We start from the raw sequence: 18,402 nt of genomic DNA on the forward strand, positions 1-18,402 counted from the left end.
GCCCACACCTCCCCCCTCACCTCCCTCCAAGGCCCCAATGGATCCTTCCATATCTGTTGCAAATTCACCTTTCCTATTCCTAACCTCAGCCCAAACTACCTCAGATGGCAAGTCCTCATCCATCGTCCTTTCCACCTCTGTAATACTATCTTTGACAAGCAATGTCATACCTCCCCCTCTTTTACCCCCACCTCTGTCCCTACTAAAACATTTAAATCCTGGAACCCGCAACTGCCAATCCTGTCCCTGTTCTAGCCATGTCTCCGTAATAGCCACAACATCGAAGTCCCAGGTACCTACCCACGCTGCAAGTTCACCTACCTTATTTCGTATACTTCTTGCATTGAAGTATACACACTTCAAGCCACTTTCCTGTTTACAGACACCCTCCTTGGAAATTTATGCCATGTTCCTAACCTCCCTACACTCCTGGCCCTGCACCCTGAAGCTACAATCTTGGTTCCCATGCCCCTGCAGAGTTAGTTTAAACCCCCGCCAAGAGCACTAGCAAACCTCCCCCCAAGGATACTGGTGCCCCTCAGGTTCAGGTGGAGGCCATCCTGTTTATAGAGGTCCCACCTTCCCCAGAAAGAACCCCAGTTATCCAAAAACCGGAATCCCTCCCTCCTGCACCATCCCTGTAGCCACGCATTTAAGTGTTCTCTTTCCCTATTCCTCGAATCTCTATCACGTGGCACGGGTAACAAACCAGAGACAACAACTCCGTTCGTTCTAACTCTGAGCTTCCAACCTAGCTCCCTTGATTTGCAGATGTCTTGTACCCTGTCTAGGTGACATCTTCAGTGCTTTGGAGTCTCCTGTGAAGCGTTGTTGTACTTTGTCTTCTAGAATTTATTCGGTTCCATTTCTGCTACTTCCGGCAGCTCGTAGTAATGGCAGATATATTGGGTCTAGTTCTGTGTGTTTGTTGAAGGAGTCTGTGAACGAGTGCTATGCTTCTAGAAGCTTTCTGGTTGCCCTCTTTTTAGCTTATCCTATGATCGTTGTGTTGTCCCAGTCGAACTTGTAGTCCTTGTCATCTGTGCGTATGCTACTAGGGACAGCTAGTCTTGGCGTTTAGTGGCCAGTTAATGTTCATGGATATAGATTACTAGTTGTCTGCCTGTTTGTCCTATATAGTGTTCATGCAGTCTTTACATGGAATCTTGTACACTAAGTTTGTCTTGCACATGATGGGTATAGGGTCTTTTGTCCTGGTGAGTTATTGTCCGAGGGTGGCTGTCGGTTTATGGGCTGTCATGAATCCGAGTGGTCAGAGAAGTCTGGCTATCAGTTCTGAGATTTTTTTATATAAGGTAGGGTGGCTAGTGAGTTAGGTCGTGGCACATCCTCATCGTGTTGTCTGTCTGATCTGCGGATTAAGTTACGGGTATATCCGTTCTTGGCAAAGACTCCGTGGAGGTCTTCTTCTTCTCTGTGTAGGTTGGGAATGCTGTAGTGTATCATAGCCCTTTTGAACAGGGTCCGAATTCAGCTTCTCTTGTGCGTGTTCAGCTGGTTGTTGTTTTAGTTCAGGATCTGATCCATGTGTGTGGCTTTTTTGTACACTTTTGTGGTGCATTCACCATTTGGTGTTCTTTCTACCATCACATCCAGGAAAAGGAGTTAATTGCTGGTTTCCACTTCTCTCATAAATCTGATCTCTGTGAGCATGGTGTTGATAATCTGGTGTGTGATCTCAATTTCTGTTCTCTTAATAATAACAAAAGCGTTGTCCACGTATATGAACCAGAGTTTAGGCTGGATTTGTGTAGGGCTGTTTGTTCAAATCTTTGCATCACTGTTCCTACTATGAGCCCTGACTTGGGTGAGCCCATAGGTGTTCCATTGACCTGTTCATATATTTGTGAATGTGAAGTGTGTCATCAAGCACAGGTCTAGTAGTTTGAGTATGCAGTCTTTGTTGATAGGTTCCCCATCATGGTGCTTGTTCTGTTAGTCCAAGAGGTTGGCTATTGTCACCTGGCTAGAGTTTTGTCAATTTAAGTGAACAGTGCAGTTACGTCAAATGAAGGCATTGCTTTGTCCTTGTCTATGTTTATGTTCTTGATGTTGTCTAGGAATTCACGTGATGATTATATGGAGTATTTGGATCCACTTTCAAGGTGTTTCAGTTTTTGTTGAAAGTTTTTTGCCATATATTCTTTTGAATATATTCGGTCTTGTCCATAATAACAGTCATTCGAATATATTCAGAAAGCAGAGAAACTAATTGCAGATAATTACACCTACCTAAAGAAGGAGAGTGATCCCACACCACAGCTAACCAATAGAATAAACAACACACTACAAATAAAAGGGCTGATGACCAGGATTGACCTACAAAGGATGAAACCAGAAAGCAACAACACCCCAAGATTTTATGGATTACCCAAGGTACACAAACCAAACATATCAGTTGGACCCATTGTGGCACTCCCAGGAACTCCATTGCATAAACTGGCAAAAAAACTTCAACAAAAACTGAAACACCTTGACAATGGATCCAAACACTCCATACAATCATCACATGAATTCCTAGACAACATCAAGAACATAAACATAGACAAGGACAAAGCAATGCCCTCATTTGATGTAACTGCACTGTTCACTTAAATTGACAAAACTCGAGCCAGGGTGACAATAGCTAACCTCTTGGAATAACAGAGCAGGAACCATGACGGGGAACCTATCAACAAGGACTGATCAAAAGGAGGATCAAACTACTAGACCTGTGCTTGACGACACACTTCACATTCAACAACCAAATATATGAACAGATCAATGAACACCTATGGACTTACCCATCTCAGGGCTCTCAGATTTGAGAGAGGTGGAAACCAACAATCAACTCCTATTCCTGGATATGATGGTAGAAAGAACAGAACAGTGAATGCAACACACAAGTGTACAGAAAAGGCACACCCGGACCAGATCCTGAACTAGAACAGCAACCACCCGCGCACACACAAGAGAAGCTGAATTCAGATCCTATTCAAAAAGGGCTACAACACACTACAGCACTCCCAACATACAAAGAGAAGAACACCTCTACAGAGTCTTTGCCAAGAATAGAAATACCTGCAACTTCATCCACAGATGCCTAACAAACAAACAACGCAATGAGGACATGCCACAAATTAAGTCAACAGCCCACGACCTTCTCTAAAAAACATCTCGGAACTGACAGCCAGACTTCTCCGACCACTCGGACTCATGACAGCCCATGAACTGACAGCCACCCTCAGACAACAACTCACTAGGACAAAAAATCCTATACCCATCATGTGCCAGACAAACACAATTTACAAAATTCCATGCAAAGATCGCATGAAACACTATAGAGGAAAAACAGGCAGACAACTAGCAACTCGCAGCCATGAACATCAACTAGCCATTGAACACCACAACCAGCCGTCCCTAGTAGCCATACACACAGATGACAAAGACCACAACTTCGAATGGGACAACACAAAGTTCATAGGACAAGCTAAACAAGCGACAGCCAGAGAATTTCTAGAAACATGGCACTCATCCACAGACGCCATTAACAAACACGCAGAACTAGACCCAATATACCAGTCACTACAATGAACAATCAGAACCGGCAACTGGAAGCAGCAGGAATGGAACCAAACAAATTCCAGAAAACAAAGTACAGCAGCACTTCACAGGAGGCTCCAAAGCACTGAAGGTGTCACCTAGACTGGGGACGAAACATCCGCAAATCAACTTCCCAATTTGGCAAACATACCCACAACGACGACAACACACATAAGGTAGCAACTAAAATTTTGTTCAAAATAACTGACACGTATTTCGACACACAAAAAGCCATCATTCCAAACAAGTTACCTGCAGACTAATGAAATCATAGCTAATATGCTTCCATTACATGTACACAAATATGTAAGATTTTAACCTGCAGTAACTATCCTTGTACTGTTCCGTAAAAACAGAATGGCATTTAATAACTAACCGCATTCACAACAGTAACAAATGCATTTTCCCATATATTGTAAAAACTCTTGAATCCATCCAGCTTCAGGTGTTGACAACATGGTGTAATTAGACTCTCACAGGAGCATAATAAGAACAATTCATCAATATCCTCAATAATCATCAGTGCTCCATTGAATTTAAAGCTGCAACATACAAGCATTGCATTAATTTCCTAGACACCATAGTAATTAAACTGACACAAGGCATAATTTAGCAATTTTTAAAAAAATAATTGATACAAACGTTTTCACACAAAAATCCCATCACTTACAAACATGCTTACCAAAGACCATTTGATTCCCACTTGGGGCGTGAACACTATACAATAAACCTAGATCATCTGGAATCCCAAGTAATCATTTCCAAAGCTCTTCCTAAACAATGCCAGCAGGGCCTGTCTGATTTCCATATTGGCCTGATTGCTTACCTCCAGCTCCTTCCACTATTCCTCTGACCACCGCCTGCACACCATTTGGCTTCATCAGTCTCTCGGAGAGCAGCTGCCCACAGCGGTGACGCAGCCATGCTGGGGTTTGTGAGAATGTTCGTGTTTTTCCAACACACACAGACGCCACCTGCCAGCCCACATGAAGATCAACAATATGTTAAAAACACAAACATTCCACACTCTCTAGCCAAACACCCCTCTCCTCAGAGAAGTATTATGGCAGAGACAAACAGCCAAATCAAATCAGCCTCCCTGTATTTGCAACACCATAAAATTAAAACATTCAAAGATCCTCAAAACTGATCCAAATGATTCCTAACCAGACTTTTTGAATAAACAGTACCAGGCTTTGTAAATAACTGACACCAGACACCAAGTTATAGCTTAAACAGAAGAGCTAACAATTTATGAATAATGCAATAGTTTGAGCAAAGATAAGCAACAAGGAAACATAATAAATGTCTTATCATTTAAACACAATCTTCTTCAATTTGAGCCCCCAATCACATAAAGAGATAAACAGACACAGTTCTGGGAAAGCAAAGGGTTGGTCTAAAGGAAAAAAACAAGTGAGATGCAGGTAGCCAGACTCTATCATCCATAACATTGCAGGCACACAGGATAACATTTCATTTGGTTTTTGAATATATCAATGCATGTAAATAGCTTTCAGTAGGCTCCGGAAAAAAATTCATTTAATATCGAGATTCTATTCTCTGAACTTTCAATCAGTTGTTAATGAGGAAATAACCAGGGAACAATAAAAGCTCCATCTTGTACTTTTTCAGGCACAATCCTTTTGATTTACACACAGCTAAAAAACCAGTTCAAACTTTTATTTCTGTTTGTCTGGTTATCTCCCCATGAGGCCCAAGTTAACATTCAAACATCCGCCTTCTTTCTGAGTACAATTCATGCTCGGAAATGAAAAGTTTGGAGTGTTCTTTGAATAAGAATCAGCCCGCAATTAACTTCCAGTCCTAGCCTCAAACATAAATCCAGTTGTTTTTGTGTTTTTAATAAAAAATGCTACTGCTCATAAAAGTCACATTCAGCTCTCAGTTCACAGCTCCAAACCAGACAAACAACCTCAGCAAGGGTTCTAACACCATGAATAGCTTCTCATTTTTTGCAAAAAACACTTCCTCATCCAGTCAACTCACTAGACTGTCCCCACCTTCCCTACCCACAATTTCAGCCTCTTTTTTTTCCCCCGAGTCTACCTGACTCGGTTATATATTAATGATCTGGATGAAGGGACTGGGGGCATTCTAGCGAAGTTTGCCAATGATACGAAGATAGGTGGACAGGCAGGTAGTGTTGAGGAAGTGGGGAGGCTGCAGAAGGATCTAGACAGTTTGGGAGAGTGGTCCAGGAAATGGCTGATGAAGTTCAATGTGAGCAAATGCGAGGTCTTGCACTTTGGAAAAAAGAATACAAGCATGGGCTACTTTCTAAACGGTGAGAAAATTCGTAAAGCCAAAGTACAAAGGGATCTGGGAGTGCTAGTTGAGGATTCTCTAAAGGTAAACATGCAGGTTGAATCTGTGATTAAGAAAGCGAATGCAATGTTGTCATTTATCTCAAGAGGGTTGGAATATAAAAGCAGCGATGTGCTACTGAGTCTTTATAAAGCTCTGGTTAGGCCCCATTTGGAGTACTGTGTCCAGTTTTGGGCCCCACACCTCAGGAAGGACATACTGGCACTGGAGCGTGTCCAGCGGAGATTCACATGGATGATCCCTGGAATGGTAGGTCTAACATACGAGGAACAGCTGAGGATCCTGGGATTGTACTCACTGGAGTTTCGAAGGTTAAGGGGAGATCTAATAGAAACTTACAAGATAATACATGGCTTGGAAAGGGTGGACGCTAAGAAATTGTTTCCGTTAGACGGGGAGTCTAGGACCCGTGGGCACAGCCTTAGAATTAGAGGGGGTAAATTCAGAACAGAAATGCGGAGATATTTCTTCAGCCAGAGTGGTGGGCCTGTGGAATTCATTGCCGCGGAGTGCAGTGGAGGCCGGGACGCTAAATGTCTTCAAGGCAGAGATTGATAAATTCTTGATGTCATAAGGAATTAAGGGCTACGGGGAGAATACGGGTAAGTGGAGTTGAAATGCCCATCAGCTATGATTAAATGGCGGAGTGGACTCGATGGGCCGAATGGCCTTACTTCCACTCCTATGTCTTATGGACTCCATATCCTTCTTACAAAGTTGTCAGCCTCCACATTACCCACATCCACTCAAACCTTCACCATTACAAAATGACAAAATGTGAAGTTATGCACTTTCCTGTAAAAATAACAGAAAAGAAGTGCTATTTAAATAGTGATATATTGGGAAGTATGCATGAACAAAGGGATCTGTGTGTCTTTGTACACCAGTCAATGAAAGTAAACAAGCAAGCAATTAGGAAGGCAAATGATATACTAACCTTGATTGCAAAAGGATGAGTTCAGATGTAGCTATTTCTTACTGCATTTACCTAAACTCACCATCATTCCTGAGAACATCAGGGATGTTCTCAGGAACGATGGTGAGTTTAGGTAAATGCAGTAAGAAATAGCTACATCTGAACTCATCCTTTTGCAATCAAGGTTAGTATATCATTTGCCTTCCTAATTGCATGAGGGATGTTCTCTCATTAGAAAAATAACTGGTGATGATTCTAACCCGAGAGTCATCATGCCTCAAGAGAAGGACAAAGTTGAGTTGGCAGGGCCTTCATAATAACCTCAGCCAGTGCAGGCAATGAACCCAAGTTGTTGGTATCACTCTGTATTGCAAATAAGCAATCTAGTCAACTGACCACAGCTACAGCTCTTTAGTATTGTGTGTAGATTTGGTCTCCCTACCTAAGAATGGATATATTTGCCAAAGAAGGAATACAGAGGAGATTCATTTGGCAGAAACCAAGGATGACAGAACTGTCCTGTCAGGAGAGATTAGTTCATCTGGGTCTATATTCATTATGAGAATATGTATAGGGTATAAGCAGGCAGGGAAAGAGTTACGTTCTGAGTTTTGTGAAACAAGAGGTTCACCCGGTGGAAATCCATGCAGATACGGGGAGAATGTACAAACTCCACACAGACAGTTGCCTGTGGCGGGAATTGAACCCGGGTCTCTGACACTGTGAGGCAGCAGTGTGAACCACTGTACCACCATGCCGCCCATTGGTTGTCATGAAATCATAAAAGGAGGGAATGAGAATGTGTATAGGGTATAAGCAAGCAAGGAAAGGGTTAAGCTCAGTTTTGTGAAACAAGAAGTTCAGCTAAGCATGACTTGGATCAGATAAGAACTTACAGTTAACAATGGGGTGCTGGAGGCAAAGGTAATGGGTTAATATGGTGGAAAAGCATTCATCATGTAGAGCCATTTAACAACATTGGAAGCATTCAGTATGTAATGCCAGCTAACAAGGGGAAAAGTATCCACTGTATGAATCCAGGTAACAAGGTTAACATATATTATATAACAGTAAAGAACAAAGAAAATTTACAGCCCAGGATCAGGCCCTTTGGCCCCCCAAGCCTGAGCTAATCCAAATCCACTGTCTAAACCTGTCCCCAATTCCTAAGCATCTGTATCCCTCTGCTCCCCACCTACTCATGCATCTGTCCAGTCCACCTTTAACTTTAAATGCATCGATCATGCCTGCCTCTACTATCTCTGCTGGCAACGCGTTCCAGGCACCGACCACCCACTGTGTAAAGTGCTTGCCACGCGTATCCCCCTTAAACATTTCACCTCTCACCTTGAAAGCGTGACCTGGTGATACTTGGTCTCTGCTATTGATAGTCATTGATTATAACTGTCACACAATTAATATGTATATTGCCTTATCTGAATGCTCCTCTCTGTAAAATGACTATATTGTTCATTGAGAAACTGCTGTTCCAGAGAAGACTGTGAACTCATGTCCCTGTGCACATGTGCGATCATTCTCTCTCCCTCCAAGGCCCGGAACAAAGATGAAGAAGGTAAAACTATATTGTGTCTCAATTTTTTTTCGACTGAGGGGGAAACGGGACGACAATAACTAGGGTTTAAAAGGATGAGGGGACCAACTGAAATGTATAAAATTTTAGTAGGGCTGGTCAGACTAGATACAGGAAGAACGTTTTTCCTGGTTAGGGAATCTAGAACCTGAAGACAATATCAGGATTTAGGACAGAACATGTAGGACAGAGATGGGGGAAAATATCTTGATTCAAAGGGTAATAAATCTGTAGAATTCTCTATCACAGAACTGTTGAGGCCAAGTCACTGAACATATTCACAAAAAAAAAGATGAATTTTTAGATTTTAAAGACATCAAGGGGTATTCAGAACCAGTAGAAAATGGCTATGAAATACAGGAATAGTTATGATCATATTGAATGGCGAAGCAGGCTTGAAGGGGCAAATGATCTATTCCTGCTTCTAGTTTAACTACTTTAAAGCTCTCTTGCAATCCCTCATGCACCATCAATTCATTCAAACCTCTGTGATCAGTACCATAACCACTCCAGGTTCCAATCCCTCATCACCCCTGTAGTGACTTAAAATTTTATAATTCCCAATACTGTTTAGAAGAACTTAAGTAAGAGCAACAGTAACAGATCATTCAGTGATTCAACTAGAGAAAGTGAGGACTACAGACATCTACTTCAAAGTCACAGACTCCCACACCTACTTGGACTACACCTCCTCCCACACCCCCTCCTGTAAAAACATTATTCCTTACTCCCAACTTCCCCGCCTCAACCTCATCTGCTCCCGGGAAGAGCTTTCCACTCCAGAACATCCTAGATGGCCTCCTACTGCAAGGACCGTAATTTCCCCTCCCTCGTGGTCAACAATGCCCTCCATTTCCTCCACTTCCTGCACCACCACCCTTGGACCCACCCCTCCAACTGCAACAACGTCACCTCCACATTGGGGAGACAAGACTCCAACTTGTAAAATGTTTCAGAGAACATCTCCGGGATAGACGCACCAAACAACCCCACCGCCCTGTGGCCGACCACTTCAACTTCCCCTCTCACTCCACCAAGGGACATGCAAGTCCAAGGCTGCCTCCACCGCCAAAACCAAGCCACCCGACACCTGGAGGAAGGGCACCTCATTTTCCACCTTGGGACCCTCCAACCACACAGCATCAATGTCAATTTCACCAGTTTCCTCATCTCCCCATGCCTCTCCTTATTCTAGCCTCCAACTCAGCATCACCCTCTTGAAATGTCCTACCTGTCCATTTTCCTTCCCACCTATCCATTCCACCCTCCACTCCGACCTATCATCATCACCCCCAACCTAACTTCCCCAGCCCCACCCACCTATTTATCTCTCAGCCCTCCTGGACCCCCCACCCAATTTCCTGATGAAGGGCTTATGCCCGCAACGTCAACTCTCCTGCTCCTCGGATGTTGGCTGACCTGCTGTGCTTTTCCAGCACCACACCTTTTGATTCAGCTATTCGAATCTAGTCTGCCATTCAATGAGATCATGGCAAATCTGCTATTTCAACATCATCTTTCTGTACTATTCCATCTCCCTTGATGTTTTTAATCTGTAGAAATATCCTGATCTCAATGACTAAGCCTCCACGGCCCTTTGGAACAAATAATTCCAAAGATTCAGCACCTTTCAAGTGGAAGATATTCCTTGTCATCTCAGTTCTAAATGGCCTGCCCCATAATTGGTATAGGATCCCATTGTGTTGACAGCACACCCCACCCCTTCCTGAATCTATCCTGTCGACCCCATTTAAGGATTTTTGTATGTTTGAAACATAGAAACACAGAAGATAGAAGCAGAAGGAGGCCATTCAGTCTTTCGAGCCTGCTCAGGCATTCATCACAATCATGGCAGATAGCCCAACTCAATAGCCTAATCCTGCTTTCTCTCCATAACCTTTGCTCCCATTCATCTCAAGTTTTTTTATCTAGCCGCTTCTTGAATATGTTGAATATTTTGGCATCAGCTACAGCTACTTCCTGTGGTAATGAATTCCACAGGCTCACCACGCTTTGGGTGAAGAAATGTCTCATCCCCATCCTAAATGGTCTATCTCAAATCCTCAGAGTGACCCGTGATTCTGGAAACACCCACTATCAGCAACATCCTCCCTGCATCTACCCTGTCTCGTCCTATTAGAATTTTAGAAATCTCTTCGTGATTCCCCCCCTCAATTCATCTGAACTCCAGCAAAATAATCCTAACCTAGTCAATCTCTCCTCAGATATCAGTCGCGCCACCTCTGGAAGCAAGCTGGTAAACCTTCTTCTAAGCTCCAGAGAATACAATCGCTCCAGCCTAGATATCAGTTTGGTAAACATTTGTTACATTTCTTCAATGACAAGTATATCTTTCCTTCAGTGACGAGACCAAAAACTACACACAGCACACCAGCTCACTAAGGCTCTCCACAATTGCAGTAGGACATCTTTATTCCTATATCTAAATCCTCTTATTTAAAAGGTCAATATACCATTTGCCTTTTTAAATGTTTGCTAAATTGCTAATTAAATTTCTATATCTCAGGAACATGGACATCTAAGTCCCTTTCAAGTTCAAAAGTTCCCAGCCTCTCACCATTTAAGATACACGCTGTTATGCTGTTTATGTTACCAAAAAGGATAATTTCACATTTCTCCACATTGTATTCCATCTGTAAAAACATCTGCCCATTCACTTACCTCTTCAGATCTCCTTGAAACACTGCATCCCCCTCACAACTTCCACTTAGTTCTATGTCATCTGCAAACTTGGAAATATTACATTTGATCCCCACATCCAACTCATTCAACAGCTGGGACCCAAGCTCTGATTTTGCAGTACCCCACAAGTCACAGCAAGCCAACCTGAAGATTTTCCATTTATTTCTTCTCTGTTCACTGTGCATTAAACATAATATTCTACCTAATCAAATTAGAAAATGTTGGAGAAACTCAGCTGATTTCCAGCATCTGTAGTATTTTGTTTCTATTTTCTAATCACTTGTGTTCTAATCTTGTTTGGTTTGCCATTTTGGGCAGGACCCTTCTTCAAGACTGGGGAGGGGGAAGGGGGCTGAGAGATAAATGGGAGTGGGGCTGGGGGAAAGGGTGGGATGGCTATAGGTGGGCAAAGGTAGGTGGTAATGGTAATAGGTCAGTGGGAAGTGTGGATCAGATGGGTGGGAAGTAACATAGACAGGTAGGTCAGGTCAAAAGGGCGGACCTGAGTTGGAGGAGAGTCTGGATCTGGATGGGATAGGATGAGGGGTGTTTTGAAAACTGGTGAATTCAATGTTCGTGCCATGGTTGTAGGCTCCCAAGGTGGAAATTGAGGTGCTCCTCTTCCTGTTTGCAGGTAGCCTTGTATAGGTGGTGGAGGCAGCCCAGAATGGATATATCCTCATAGGAGTAGCAGGGAAAATTGAAGTTGATGGCCACAGGAAGGTGAGTTGGTTGATGTATATGGACCAGAGATGTTCCCTGAACTGTTCCGCGAATTTTCACTCGGTGTCTCTGCTGCAGAGGAGACCACATGTAGAGCACCGGATGCAATAAATTAGATTGGAGGATGTACAAGCATACCTCTGCTGCCGGGGGGGGAGCTTGGATGTGGGTTTTGCTTTGCGAACCTCTTCAAATTTCTTGCTAACATTATCAAAAGCTACTAAAAATCTAAGTCGACCACCTCTTCCAGTTTTTCCTTATCTGTTCTGTTAATCAAATCCTCAAAAACAGTACAGGATTGACAAACATGATTTCACCTTCATGAGAAACATGTTGACTCATTATTTCCTAAGTGTGAATTTTCCTTACAACTTCCAAGAGATCAATTGTCGGCTTTTAAGAGGCATATGGATGGGTATATGAATAGGAAGGGTTTGGAGGGATATGGGCTGGGTGCTGGCAGGTGGGACTGGATTGGGTTGGGATATCTGTCGACATGGAACGGGTTGGACTGAAGGGTCTATTTCCATGCTGTACATCTCTATGACTCTATGTTAGGTCTATAGGTGTGTGTTTTCTTTGTCTCTCCTGTCTTAAATCGTGAGGTTACATTTGCCACTATCCTATTTTCAGGAACCGTTCTGTATTCAAAACTGTAAAAGATAATCATCAACTCAATGACTAGCTGTACAGTCACAGCTGCCAACATTCTGCAATCAAGTCCAGGATATTTATCTACTTTTAAGTCTCATTAACATTAATATTTTGCAGTTCCTTGTTTATACTCAGACCAAGATGCTTCACTGATCCTGGAAAGCAATTTAGGACTTTCTTTTTTTTGAAGACAGTATTTTTAAAATTCAGTCGAAGGATGAGCATTACTAGGCCAGAAAATATTACCCGTTATACTTGCTCTTGCAAAGGTGGTGATGAGTTGCCTTTTTGAACTGTTGCAATCCATGTGTTGTAGGTCGACCCACAATATGGTTAGGGATGGAGTTCCAGAATTCTGACATAGCAATAGTGAAAGAATAGCGATATATTTCCAAGTCAGGATAGTGAGTGACTTTGAGGGAAACTCGCTGATATTGTTGTTCCCAAACATCTGCTGCCGTTGTCCTCCTAGATTGTCACAATCATGAGTTCCAAAACATTTGCGAATTTCTGTAGTGCATCTTCTAGGCAGTACACACTAGTGTTAGCAAGGCTCGGAAGTGGAGCAACTGACTTTTTGTGGACATTGTGTTAATCAAGCAGACTGCTTTGTCCTGGAAGGTGTTAAACTTCTTGAGTGCTGTTGCAGCTGCACCCATCCAGGTAAGTGAAGCAGACTGGTGACTTGTAGATGGTGGACAGGTTTTGTTGGGGGGGGGGGGGTGACTTACTTGCCGCAATATTCCTGGTCTCTAACCTGTTCTTATAGCTACTTCAGTTCAACTTCTGGTCAATGGTAACCACGCCAGGATACTAATAGTGAAGGATTCTGTGATGGTGTTTTTACAGTTCTGGTCACCACATTACCAAAAGGATGTGGACGCTTTGGAGAGGGTGCAGAGAAGGTTTATGAGGATGTTGCCTGGTATGGAAGGTGCTAGCTATAAAGAGAAGTTGAGTAGGTTAGGTTTACTTTCATTAGAAAAAAGGAGATTGAGGGGGGACCGGATTGTGGTTTACAAAATCATGAAGGGTATAGACAGGGTGGATCGAGACAAGCTTTTTCCTAGGGTGAAGGATTCCATAACGAGAGGTCACGCTTTCAAGGTGACAGATGAAAAGTTTAAGGGGGGGTACACACGACAAGTACTTCACACAGTGAGTGGTGGGAGTCTGGAACGAGTTGCCAGCAGAGGTGGTAGAGGCAGGCGTGGTAGATTCATTTAAGATGCGTCTGGACAGGTGCATGAGTAGGTGGGGAGCAGAGGGAGACAGATGCTTAGGAATTGAACGACAGGTTTAGACAGTACATTTGGATTGGCTCAGGCTTGGAGGGCTGAAGGGCCTGTTCCTGGGCTGTAAATTTTCTTTGTTCTATAATTTGATGCAGTGTGACTTTTCACCTTGTCCACTCCAGTCCAACACCAGCATCTCCACATCAAAGAAAAAGCAGTAGACTTAAGAATTGGGAGCTATTTAAATTTCAGTAAAAGGAGGACAAAGGGGTTAATTAAGAGGGAGAAAATATAGAAGAGTAACCTTGCATGATACACAAAGCGACTGTAAAAGCTTTGATAAGTAAGTGAAGATAAAAGATTACAGTCAAATATCAGGAAATCTATATTGAGGAACAAAGATATTGCAGACCAATTAAATATATATTTTGGTTCTGTTTTCACAATGAAAGACAAAGAATACCCCAAAAGTGTTAGGGAACAGAGTCTAGTGAGAGCAAGGAACTGAATGAGTATTAATAGGGAAATAATTTTGAGGAAATTGATGTGATTAAAGATGGGCAAATCCTCAGGGTCAGAAAATCTATATCCCCAGAGTACCCAAGGAAATGGCCCTAGAAACGCTGGATTCACTGATGGTCATTTTTCAAGACCCTACTGACTCCAGAATAGTTACTATGGATTGCAGGGTAGCTAATGTAACACCACTATTTTAAAAAGGAGGTAGAAAGAAAGCAGAAAATTTTAGACTGGTTAGCGTAACACTGGTGGTCAGGAAAACATTAGCATCCATTATAAAAGATTAAAGAGGAGAAAGTGAGGACTGCAGATGCAGGAGATCAGAGCTGAAAATGTGTTGCTGGAAAAGCGCAACAGGTCAGGCAGCATCGAAGGAGCAAGGGAATCGACGTTTCGGGCATGAGCCCTTCTTCAGGAAACATTCCTGAAGAAGGGCTCATGCCCGAAACGTCGATTCTCCTGCTCCTTGGATGCTGCCTGACCTGCTGCGCTTTTCCAGTAAAAGATTAAAAAGCCAATACTTCATAAACAGTGAAAGGAATTGACAGAGTCAGCATGGATTTATCGAAGAGAGTTAACGTATGACTGAAAATTTTCAAAAATGTAACTAGCAGAGTGGACGTGGTTCACTTGGATTTTCAGAAGGCTATCAATACACAGTCACACAGAAGAGATGAGCATGTAAAATTAGAGCACGTGGGATGGGGGTAGTGACTGACTGACATGGATAGAGAACTGGTTGGCAGCCAGGAAATAAAAAGTACTATCTAGTCCTGAAGAAGGGTCACTGAACCGCAATATCATGCTGCAACTATACAAAACGCTGGTGCGGCCACACTTGGAATATAGTGTACAGTTCTGGTCTCCATTTTTCAGGAAGCATTGGAAAAGGTGCAGAGGGGATTTACCAGGATGTTGCCTGGTCTGGAGGGAAAGTCTTATGAGGAAAGGCTGAGACACTTGAACCTGTTCTCATTGGCAAGGAGGAGGCTAAGAGGGGATTTGATAGAGACATACAAGATGATCAGAGGATTAGATAGGGTAGACAGTGAAAGTCTTTTTCCTAGGATGATGATGTCAGCTTGTACGAGGGGGCATAACTACAAATTGAGGGGTGATAGATTTAGGACAGATGTCAGAGGCAGGTTATTTACGCAGAGAGTGGGAAGGGCGTGGAATGCACTACCTGCTAATGTAGTCAACTCAGCCACATTAGGGAGATTTAAACAATCCTTAGATAAGCACATGGATGATTTTGATATGGTGCAGGGGGACGAGCTGAGAATAGTTCACAGGTCGGCACAACATCGAGGGCTGAAGGGCCTGTTCTGCGCTGTATTGTTCTATGTTGTAACCCACAACATTAACTCTTCTTTTCTCTCCACAAATGCTGCCAGACATGCTGAATTTCTCTAGCAAATCTGTTTTGTTGCAGTCAGAATAAATTAGCCTTTTTTCCGATTGGCAATCAGTGACTATCGGAGCACTCCAAGGATCAGTTTTAGAATGCCTAGTCTATTTATAAAATGTAATAATGATTTCAATGAGAGAACCGAATGTAACAACTCCCCTTTTGCAGATGACACAAACTGAAGTGGAAGGATGAACTTTGAGAAGGAAGCAGAGACTCTTCAGTGCAATTTAGACAAGTTGAGTGAGTGGGCAAACAAGAACATCAGAACTTGGAGCATGTGTAGGCAATTCATCCACTTAGACTGACTCCATCATTCAATATGATCATGGCTGATCTCATCTCAAACTCAATTCCACTTTCTTGCCCACTCTCCAAAACCTTCAAATCCATTACTAATTAAAAGTCTGTACATCTCCTCAAATTAATTCAGTGTCTCACTGAACTCTGGGGTAGTGAATTCGACAGATTCATGACACTGTGACAGAAGTAATTCCTACTCAGCTCTGTTTTAAATCTGCTATCCCTTATCCTAAAGCTATGACCTCTCGTTCTAGATTGGGAAAACATCCACTCTACATCTACTTTAGCAATCCCCTTTAACATCCTCTATACATTAATTAGATCTCCTCTTCGTCTTCTAATCTCTAGTCAGTGTAGAAGTAAATTGCTCAATCTCTCTTCATATGATAAACAACCCATCTCTGGAATCAATAAAGTGAACCTTCTCTGAACAGGCATCAATGCAACTACATCCCTGCTCAAGTAAGGGGACCAAACCTCTCCAAATATGGTCTCTTTAATGCATTGTACACTTGTAGCAATACTTCCCTGCTTTTATACGTTATTCCCTCAGCAACAAATGCCAAAATTCCATTTGCCTTCCTTATTATCTGCTGTATCTGCATGAGTTCTGTCATTTATGGACAGGTACACCCAGATCCCTCTTCACCAAAGCACTCTGAAGCTTTTCTCCATTTTGATAATAAATCTAAATGGGGTAACACAGTGGCTCAGTTAGCACTGCTGCCTCACAGCACGAAGGGCCTGGGTTCACTTTCACCCTCAGGCAATTGTCTGTGTGGAGTTTGCACATTCTCAAAGTGCCTGCAAAGATTTACTCTATGTTCTGATTTCCACCCACAATCCAAAGATGGGCAGGTTAGGAGGATTGGCCGTGCTAAATTCCCCAGTATCCAGGGATGTGCAGGGTAGATGGATCATCCATTGGAGATGCAGGGTTACTGAGATGGGATAGGAGGTTGGTTGAAATGGGATGCTCTTCGAAGGTTAGTGTGGACTCTTATGTTTCTATGACTCAATGGGCCGAATAGCCTGCTTACACACTACAGGGATTCTATGAATAAGTTGCCTTTCTATTCCTCGAACCAAAATGGATAACCTTACACTTATTCACAATAATCACCCATCTGCCAAATTTTGGTCCATTCACCTAATTTTAATTTTTAAAGTATATGTGGGATGTTTTTATTGCCTGTGCCTAGTTGCCCTTGAGTAGGTGGTGGTGAGCTGCTTTCTTCAAATGTTGCAGTCTACCTGCTGTGGGTTGACCCACATTGACATCAGGGAGAGAATTCCAGGATTTCGACCCAGCGACAGTGAAGAACAACAATATATTTCCAAGTGGGGATGGTACATGGCTTGGTGGAAAACTTGAAGGTGGTGTCATTGCCAAATATCTGCTGCCCTTGTCATTCGAGATGGAAATGGTCATGGGATGGAAGATGCTGTCTCAGGATCTTTGGTGAATTTCTGTAGTGCATCTTATAGATAGTACACACTGCTGCTACTGAGCGTTAGTAGTGGACAGAATGGATGCTTGTGAATATAATGTGAATCAAGCAGGCTGCTTTGCTCTGGATGGTCAAGATTAGAGTTGTGCTGGAAAAGCACAGCAGGTCAGGCAACATCCGAGGAGCAGGAAAATCGACGTTTCCTACAGGCCTGGAGGAAGAATGACTCATCTTCCGTCTCGGCACCCTTCAACCCCATGGCATCAATGTGGACTTTACCAGTTTCCTCAATTTCCCTCCCCCACCTTACTCCAGTTCCAACTTCCAGCTCAGCACTGTCCTCGTGACAAGTCAATCTTCCTTTCCACTCTTAAAGTCGCAGATACAACCACGTAGATGGGTTAGCTCCAAGAAAGGTGAGAGAGGTAGGCAGTTAGTGCAAGAGTCTTCTGTGGCTATCCCCATTTCAAACAAGTATGCTGTTTTGGAAAATGGAAGGGGTGACTGATTCACAGGAGAACATAGTACAAACAGTTTCTGGTATTGAGACTGGATCGAATGAAATGAGAAGTACGTTGGGTTCCAAGAGATCAACTGTGTTAGGGGATTCTCTAGTCCAAGGTACAGACAGATGTTTCTGTGGCCAGCAGCAAAAAAGCAGAATGGTGTGTTGCTTCCCTGGTGCCAGGATCAAGGATGTCTCAGAGAGGGTGCAAAATGTTCTAAGGGGGAAGAGCGGCCAGCGAGAGATCATTGTCCACATTGGAATCAACAAGATAGAAAGGAAAAAGGTTGAGATTCTGAAGGGAGATTACAGAGAGTTAGATAGGAAATTAAAAATGAGGTCCTCAAGAGTAGTAATATCTGGATTACTCCCAGTGCTACGAGCTAGTGAGGGCAGGAATAGGAGGATAGAGCAGATGAATGCATGGCTGAGAAGCTGG

General features: G+C 43.0%; 1 protein-coding gene across 2 annotated transcripts in view; it reads right to left on the bottom strand.

Annotated features, from left to right (window-relative positions):
- tango6 (transport and golgi organization 6 homolog (Drosophila)) overlaps positions 1-18,402 on the bottom strand; it is a 194,812-nt gene that overhangs the window by 162,311 nt on the left and 14,099 nt on the right. For both annotated transcript variants that reach the window (XM_043706471.1, XM_043706470.1), the window contains exon 4: positions 4,430-4,577. In XM_043706471.1, coding sequence (XP_043562406.1) covers positions 4,430-4,577 — 148 coding nt within the window. The remainder of the gene's footprint in view (positions 1-4,429; positions 4,578-18,402) is intronic.

This window comes from Chiloscyllium plagiosum, chromosome 17 (genome assembly GCF_004010195.1).
Source record: "Chiloscyllium plagiosum isolate BGI_BamShark_2017 chromosome 17, ASM401019v2, whole genome shotgun sequence".
In the NCBI taxonomy this organism is placed as follows: Eukaryota; Metazoa; Chordata; class Chondrichthyes; order Orectolobiformes; family Hemiscylliidae; genus Chiloscyllium; species Chiloscyllium plagiosum.